The 9,184-nt window shown below is 51.8% G+C and overlaps 1 protein-coding gene across 1 annotated transcript; it reads right to left on the bottom strand.

Annotated features, from left to right (window-relative positions):
* Positions 1–1,436: 1,436 nt before the first annotated feature.
* LOC308041270 (retinol dehydrogenase 12-like) lies at positions 1,437–8,285 on the bottom strand (the record flags this gene model as incomplete). Its single annotated transcript, XM_080345840.1, has 7 exons — positions 1,437–1,568; positions 3,522–3,711; positions 4,581–4,790; positions 5,206–5,310; positions 5,609–5,764; positions 6,577–6,695; positions 8,188–8,285. The coding sequence occupies 7 exons, from the start codon at positions 8,283–8,285 to the stop codon at positions 1,466–1,468; spliced, it is 981 nt and encodes a 326-aa protein (XP_080201966.1). The 3' UTR covers positions 1,437–1,465.
* Positions 8,286–9,184: the final 899 nt, after the last annotated feature.

Raw genomic sequence — 9,184 nt, forward strand, 5'->3', positions numbered from 1 at the left:
CCCTCTGGTGACCAGTGACAGTACCCGAGGGAATGGCAGGAAGATGTGCCAGGGGAGGTTTACGTTGGACATTAGGAAAAGGTTCTTCACCCAGCAGGTGGTGGAGCACTGGAATAGGCTCCCCAGGGAGGTGGTCATGGCCCCAAGCCTGACAGTGTTCAAGAAAAGACACATGGTGTGAACTGTGGAGCTGTCCTATGCAGGGACAGGAGCTGGATTCAATGATCCCTGTGGGTTTCTTCCAACTCAGGACATTCTGTGATTCTACTACAAAGGGATTTGCTTTTGGGTGAGAATAGCCAATGATAAGAATTTTATGATGTTAATTGCTAAAGAACCCTGCCACTGTACATCATCACCACTATAGCTGCTATATGCCATATAAATGGTATTTCTGGAAGAATCACCCAAATTAATGAAGAATGAATTTTGATGAAACCAAGGAAAGTGCAGCAGTGAGGGAACTAAAACTGGCTTCAGGAACTGGTGCCCAGCAGCTTCCCTGAGATTGACATCTTCAGCCCAGCTATGAGCTCTGGAGGCAGTAAGTGACATCCCAGCACCTCACACTGTCACTCCAGCCCTGAAAGACTGTTATGACAGATGGAGCCAAAAGTCATGGATTAAACGAACTTAAACAAAATTTTAGAAGGATGGCCCACAGACTAGGAGAATGAGATGTGTGTATGTAAGACAGGAAGGTGGTGGTGATCAGTTGGAAAGTGTACAATCCAGGCATGATGTAGACAGTGTAACATAAGGGGTAGATAACGTCCTGGCTTTGGCTGGGATAGAGTTAATTTTCAGAGGAAGCTGGGAGGGGACACAGCCACATGATATCACGCTCAGTACATAAATGGGGGCATCAGGCCAGGGAGGGATTATCACAGCTTGGGAGCAGGCTGGGCATCAGTTATCTAGGTGGCGAGCAATTGCATTGTGTATGCCATGCTTTGTATATTCTTTTATTGCTATTATTGTTGTTGTTTATTTCTTCCTTTGCTGTGCTGTTAAACTGTTTTTAATCCAAACCCATGAGTTTTACTTTTTTTTTATAACCAATTTTCCTCCCCATCTCAACACAAGGGGGCAGGAGTAAGTGAGCAACCACCTAGTACTTAATTGCCAGCTAGAGCTAAACTAGGACAGAAATTGTTTGTTACTTCATAATCTAAACCTAAGACTGCAACCTTCATTCCTATTCTCAAGCCAGAGAACAATAGCCTTGGGCTGTTGCATGAGATACGAAGCAAACGTTGCTACCTGCCTTGGTGCTTACAATTCTCCAGCTACGAAGGTGTTGGTTGCCTAGAAACCTCAATCCTTAAGTGGAATATTCAAGAAATTCACATTACATTGTGCCCATAGAGCCATCAGTGTTCTGGTCTGGAGGTCTCTCAGCCGTGCTTTTCCCAGGAGAAGCATCACTGGGCTCAGCCAGGAACACACTTGATGTCTGCGCTGCTCAGTCCCACTGGATGCCGAGGAGCTCACAGCTCACACTCCAGAGCTTCTTGGCTGTCTCATCGTCCCGACCCCGTGGAGAAACGTACGCTGGCCGGCAATCACTGTAAGATGAACATTTTGGTTTTTTAAACGTTTTAAAGCCAAAGATCTCCATCTGCATTAGCACACTGAAATATCTGTGTTAAGATAAGGGAGTTGTTTCTATCAGCTGAACTTCAAGACCAGCAGAAGCAAGCTGGGAGACTATCCAGCAAAAGAGCAAGGGTTGGTGCTAAGCCACCTTTAGAAAGCTTTCTTTCCCAATGGCACCAAGAACTGGCAAGCAAGTCTCACTCTATCTGTTGTCTCAACTCTTAAGGAAACCTGTATATGCTCTACTAGGTACTCTTCAATGTACATTCTCATGAATACCACTAAAAAGGGGTATAAAAATGTGAACAGAACTTCTTCAGGGCCACTTTTCTAGCAAACAGGCCACTCTAACAGCTCTTCATCCTAAACTGTTTATCATCCCATCCTACTCCTCCCCTTCTATTGCCATTGCTCAGGAGGCAAAGCTGCCCCAGAATAATAACCCTGTAATAACCATCTCTGGTTATCCCTTTTTCCAGTATCCTCTGAACTCTGGCTCCTTTCTGCTCGGCTCTGGCGATTAGACAGCACTCTCTCTGGAATAGAGATCGCGTGTTCTCATCTGTAATGCCGGGTGCTGCAATAACATGGGAGTTTAAGAGAACGGAGGCAATTGCACCTTGTAAGATTTCTACCCAGCCTAATGTCTTCAGAGCTCCAAGTGCCCAGTCTCAGTGTTCCTGAAATGACTCTGGTGGACTCCACCTGTCTCGCTGTGGCATGTAAATTCTTTTCTTAATATCTGTCTTGTGCTTTATATTCTGTTCCCTGGAGAGAGAAAATAGTTTTTGGCTTCTCCAAGGTACATCATGAATTTCTGTTGAAGCTCTTCATTTCCCACCAAGTCCAGAACTCCTTTCTTTTTTGAGTTTAAAATCCACCAAGGTTTTCTGTACTCCAGCACATAAAGGCTCCATTTATACCCTGGGACACCAGTCATCCAGGGAAGATTAAGACATCTATTTATACACTCCAGTCTGATTAAGATGGTACAGACCCCCAAGTGAAGATCAGACCAAGTCATTACAGAGACTAATCTGGTTGCATATCACAAGAGGAAAAAGCTCTGCAGAGATGCAAAGGCTCTAACATCATCCATGTGGGGAAAAAAAAAAAAAAAGAGAGAGATGTCAAATTCTCACGTTCTTTTCCCAAAACCCAATGTTGTTACTCTGCTCTGCATCCAGTGGAAAGCTGAAAGACACATCTGCATGAAAGCTGTTCAAAGGGCAGCCTTCAAACCCAGGGTGACACTGACTTGGAACTGCTACAGGCTGTGGTTTGGTGAGGGGAAAAGGATTGACCATGCAGGGGCCTGGAGTAAGTCAAACAAGTCAAGAAACAACATCGTTTGTAGCGGGTGCTGCACAAGACAGTTTGCAGAACACAGCGATGAGCAGCCCAGCAGGAGCTCCTCCCAGCTGGTGCAGCTGCCACACAGGAGAATCGAGTCATTTTGTCACACGCTGCTCCTGAAAGCCTCCCCTCCCAGCTCCCTGGGAGCACAGGCCTCCTCTGCCCCAGTGGGGTAAAACTACAAAGAGAACCAAAGTGTTCTTCCCAGGATTGACCCAAGTGACCTCATTAACTAAACAGCTCCTCTGAAAAGTGATTTGCCCAAGTCTCAGGCAGATCAGGATTAGAGCTCCGAGCACGTGACAGCCATGCCTGCACTCTGAGTACAGTGATATTCCTAGCACTGAGGACCTGCTGTTGTTAGAAAGGTTGAGCAGGTGAGGGATTTCTTCTAATACAATAACCACTGCAACAGACCTGGAATGGGTAATGCTCTAGTGTTTGTCACCCTTGGGGTTACCACTCAGTCTCTTACTGGTCTTAATGAAGCCTCCCTTCTTAATAAAAAATGACAGTAAGTCTCATTTTCCCCAGCCAACAGCATTCTCCCATCAGCTTGCACTCACCTGAAATACTGTCCTGTCACAGAGTTTAGCTCCTCTGCTACTGCACAGTAGATACTGGTCTGAGCTCCTTCCCAAGGTGTCTTCAAGAAGAATGAGAATAACTTCCACAGCCACATCATTAATAATGAGTGCCGGACCAAATCAGAATAGACAGAACCAGGATGGAGAACGTTTGCTGTGACTTTAGTGCCTGCAGCAAAAGAAAGCAGTCCAGGAGAAATCTGCATGCATCAATCTTGTCATTAAAAGAAAGGGGTCATCTACTGCTCACTTCTACTGCAGATATTCTACAACTTAAAGTACGAGAGAGTGAGTACAGAGAAAGAGTAGATAAAGAGAGAGTGAAGTCCTCTGTAGTTCCTGTTTGCTGGAGCATCCCCTGCTCCCTTCCAAACAAGGCAGTCACTACATGCCTTCAACAGAACAATGTGCTAAAGGGCCTGGGTGCTAAAACAGCAGCAGTTTCCATCAGGGTTTTGAGAGCACCAGCTTCTTTGGATTTACTGTAATACTAATTTCCTAAAGAGGACACTGTTTCTGTTTTAGTAAAATAAATACTACTTAAGTTTATGAAAAGGACTGAAGGACATGGCTGTGACAGATGTTGTATTTAAGAGGTAGTGACTAGTCATACACTTCTGTTTTTAGAGGCCATCAACATTTATGGCACCTGAGTATGCATTCGCTTTTCTATTGGAGACTGCAATTGTACTTCAGTTCTTCCATTGTTTTCAGCTTCCACCCACATACCACAGTTGTCTGTGTGGGTGCAGCTAGTTTTTTTACATGCACCAAACAAACAAACAAACAAACAAAACATGAAACTGTGCTCAAGTACTAAGCTCCTCTGCTCTATTGTTGTAAAGACAATTAGTGTTTCAGATCTCCTGGTCTCACAGAAAGCAGATATTTTCTTCTTGCAAAGAGCTGCCAGTGATCCTTGCCTCAAACTGCTTCATTTCTGCATAGCCAGTGGCCAGAGCTTTCTCCAATCCTCTCTCCTCACCCATGGTGCTCAAAAGCCAAGGAGAAAACCACTCCGCTCTCCTCAGGACTTGCCTTGCAGCCGCCTTGCCAGCTCCCGGGTGAAGAGCACATTGGCCAGTTTGCTGTGACAGTAGGCGAGGCCACGATTGTAGCTCTTCTCACCATGGAGGTCATGGAAACGGATTCGGCCAATGTGATGAGCCAGCGAGGACACGTTGACTATGCGGGCTGGGGCAGACTGCTTCAGACGCTCCAGCAACAGGAAGGTCAAGAGAAAATGACCTGCGGAGGAGAGGAAACGTCATCCTTCTCTGCTGGGTTCCCCTCCTGGAGTTTTGTAGTGCTTGCAACATATTACATACATGTTATATCTTACTGCTGCCCTCGTGTCAAGTCCAGGGCAAAGAAGTCCCCCCTGAATCAACAGCTAATTGTTTTTGTGGCCATTAAATTCTGCTCTTCAGCTTCAAAATGCTGGAACTGTCATACATTTCAAATGTCCCAGGTAACATGTGCGAATCCTTAAACTGGGTCCATGATAAGCAAATACATTGCGTTGCACCTCCAGAACTCTGTAAGACTGCACTTCCATCCTTCCCCAAGAAGCAAGGATGAGGAAGAGAAACTCTGGAAGCAGCGCTTCCCTCCGGCGTTTTGCCACAGATACTGAATGCAAACTTGCCGCCACCGACCTTACCAAGATGATTGACGCCCAGGTGCATCTCAAAGCCATCCACAGTCTTGGAATAAGGGCATAACATTACCCCAGCGTTATTAATGAGGATATGGAGCTCCTTCTCCTCTGTAAGAAACAACAGACATCCTTAAACTGGGAAACAGAGAACAAAGACAGACGAGAAGGTGGCACAAGTCAGCTAAATAAGCAAACCCATGCCTGTCCGAGTTGAAGCCACAATACGTCAAAAAAATAAGTCTCCTACCACAAACTAGCTCATGGCCTCCGACAAGCCTCTGCTGTCAAACCACAAGGCCTAACACGGTACAGAGATGTGCCGGTCGAGATTTGGCATTTGCTAGAAGAACATACAGCAATCCTTGGTAAAATGTTCTCACTGAAAACAAGGATCTAGAGACGGTACCTGCTAGAAATTGCTCAGCAAATTCCCGGATGGACTTTGTATCAGCCAAGTCCAGTTTTTTCACAATCACTTGCTGGTTCCCTGTCTCAGCTCGGATTTCACTGGCTGCAGCTTCTGCCTTCGCTGTGTCTCTGCAAGCGACAATCACCCTCGCACCTGCAAGGGGGCAAAAAGAGCAGGAACAGAACCTGAGATCACTGGAGCACACAGGATGATCAAGGCTGGGACAAGCTGTCTGACTACACACAGTTCTTATAAACAAGATATTGTGTCTTTAGGGAACTGGCATCAGTCAGGGGAGCAGGTGGAAGGGACAGAGCCTTTCCCACTATGTTGCTGTCTCAGATCCAGCCCAAAGCTGTTTTCAGAGCAGGCAAATGCACATCTGAAGTGCCTCTGTCCAGGTTCTCCCAGCTCAGGAGTGTGCACCACAACACTGATATGATAAGGTTATATCTGCCCCTCTAATGGGGATGTCAAGCAGGGAGCACATGAAGGTACTGGGAATCCAGCCAGAGTAATTTCTAAGCGGATTGTGAAATGGGAGTTTAATCTCCTTACCAGTGACTGAAAAAGCCTTTAAACCAAGTTTGCCTGAAACATGAATAACTAAAGCACACAGCAGCATGGACCCGGCATATCACAGCTTCAAAGAAGCAGAACCCAGCGATACCAGGAACTCCCCCAGTCCTCTCAAAACAGTTGCAGTGCAGAGCGTGTTCATGTCACAAGGTGCATCTTTGGAGTTCAAGCAATGAAATCAGTTGAGGAACCAGGGGTTTTCACTTCAGTGGTTATATGCTCTCAAGGAGCGACACTTAGGGTCATCTGAAATAGCTTTGGAATCCAATTCACTTAAATGTAAGCATAAAATTTTCTTCTCCTATATCCAGAGAAGGGACTTCTGACACACAGGCCCACACACATCAGCCACACAGGGCTGCTGCTGCTGCTGGACGCTGACTTGCCTCTTCGCGCAAGGTCTCTGGCCGTCTCCTTCCCGATGCCCGTGTTGGCTCCTGTGATTATCACCACCTTCCCCTCCAGCCTGGCTGTTGACTTGCACCGTCCTCCGGCGACATACCTCCTGCAACAGAGGACGGCAGCGGTCATGCAACAGGGTCCGAGGGCAGCTTCCCTCCTCAGGGGACTCGGGTCAGGACTGAGCACACAGATGTGGTGGCTGCAACCTCCACCAGCCCTTCCTGGGCCACTCGACCACCTGGGTACTGGGGCAGGGCAGGCAAGATTTGGGGAGAACAATTCCCATTGTGCAAGTGCAGTGAGACAGGCCACTGAGGCGCCCACCCCACACTCCTGTAGCTCCTGCCAGGAACAACTCCCCATTGTGCAAGTGCAGTGAAGTTGGGAAACTGAGGCACAAGTGCGGTCAATCAGGACATGAAGGCATGCTCCATATGGGAAAAGATGTCCTTTCTGCCTGGAAAAGGTGTAGTGACCGTCAGTCACTTTTGGCAGTTTGGTACACCTGCTACTCAGGACTCAGCCAGAGCAAAACGGTACCAGAACTGTACAATCCAGAGAGCTCTGGACATTGCTAGAATATTACCTGATCCTAAGAGTGGCTACAGTGGAAAAATACTGACTAAGGTCAATGATCTTGTGACCCTAAAGAGTGATCCTACAGTGAGGCCCTTTGAGCTCTGCTGGGTCCCAGCGGGCTGTGGCTCAGCACCTCCCTGCAAGGTGGGACGCTGCTGAGACATCCCGCAATGAACTGATGGTACAAAGCTGTGGGTGAGGACAGATTTCTTGAGCCTCAATGCATCACCCGTTGAGAAATGCCGATGCAACGCAGTGGGGTCCGAGGAGAGCTTCCCTTCTCAGGGGACTCAGATCAGGGCTGAGCACCCAGAGCCCCAGGTGTCGCCCCAACGGTCGGGATCACCGATGCACTCAGGGCCCCGGGGACTCACAGACATCGTTACCTGAAGCGGTTGATCACGATCGTGTCGTGACTGGGACACCGGGAACTGCCGCTCCAGGCCCCCCCCGCTTTACAAACACCTGCGGCGTGTGGCCGGAGCGCGGACCCGCCGGCCCGGCACGGGAGGCCCCGCCTCCTCCCGGCCCCGCCCTGGCCCCACTGCCCCGCCCTCGAGTCACGTTGGGCTCCCATTGGCTACCGCCGGTGCCTTGGCCAATGGGCTCTGCGGCGGCACCGTGAGGAGAGGTTAGGCCCCGCCCCCGGGCACACCGGCGCGGCGGCCGCTTCTCCCTGAACCGTGCCGGTTCCGTGAGCCGGGATAGACCCCCAGCTACGCGCCGCTCCGGCGCCCGGGCTGAGCCTACCCCAGGAGCGCCCCAGGTCCTGCCGCCAGCGTGTCAGAGTTACCGAGGCGCTGGGGCTGGAGAAGCCTGAATGACCCCCGGCCCCGTCGGGGCTGGAGAAGCGGAATCCCCTGTGTCCGCCCTCCCGCCAGTCAGAACCGGCCGCTCCGAGGCGCGGTGCGCACGCCGGCTCCGCCGCCCGCACCCGCCGCACCGCGGGTCGGAGACCGCCGCCGCCGCTCTTCGTACACGCGCGAGAGGCCAGGTCCGCGCTCGGTAAGACGCACCTGATGTAGGGCGCTGCCACGAAAAAGAGAACGGGGAAGGAGACGGCGGCGCCCAGCGCCGCTCCCCAGCAGGTGAGCATCGCCGCCGCTCGCTCCATTCACTCTGCTCGCGCCCAGCGCTCCGCCCCGCCCCGCCCCGCTCCTCTCGGCCCGCCCTCTCGGCCCCGGGCCCGCCCGCTGCACGGGGACCCGTGTGGCGCCTGCGCGGCAGCGTGCCCGGCAGGGGCCGTGTGCTGAGGAGGCGGTACCGGCTGCTCCTGAGTGCCCTCGCAGCAGCTCCTGCTCCCCGCCAGGGCTGAGCCCCCGCTGGGAAGACCCGCTGTGGGCAGGAGGCCGGCCGGCCCTGCGCCAGCGGCCGCTGCCAGTTTCCCTGGGCAGCGCACTGCTCTGACTGCGGTCTCTCGGAACAAGCCGAAATCGCAGTTTTAATTGCACTTTCCGAGTAAAAAGCCGAAAAATATCTGAAGAGAAAGCCCGGCGGCTGTCTGGGAGACACTCAAAATCCAGTTTTATAACCTCACGCCAAAGTTAATGATGTTAACCCCAGCAAAACGGATGAGATGACGCATATGTATCCGCAGGCAGGCGCCGAGGGCGGGGATGACGCGGTGACGGGCTCAGCGCTGCTCGCTCTCCCCGGTCCCCGGAGCACAGGGCCCCGCGTGCTGGCTGCGCTGCTGCCGCCGCGGCGCCGGGCACCGCCGCCTGCCCACGGAGACTACGACTCCCAGCAGGCACTGCGCGCCGTGAGGGTTCCCCGGCCCGACCTTGTCCCGGTGGGCCGCCCGGCGCCTGACGCGTCTTGGTGCCGCCGGCAGTCCTGCCGCAGCGCGTGCGGAGCAGCCCGCGGCGGGACGCCCGCGCTGCCGCCGTCGCGGCGTCGTTTTGCAGTCAGGCGGCGTTCCGGGCACCCCGCTGCGGCAGGGGAGGCGCGCGCTGCCGCGGGTGCCGGAAGTGCCTTCACGGCAGCAGCGCGGTGTCGCGCAGCCGCGGGGAG

The sequence above is a fragment of the Nesoenas mayeri genome, assembly GCF_963082525.1.
Source record: "Nesoenas mayeri genome assembly, chromosome: 5".
In the NCBI taxonomy this organism is placed as follows: domain Eukaryota; kingdom Metazoa; phylum Chordata; class Aves; order Columbiformes; family Columbidae; genus Nesoenas; species Nesoenas mayeri.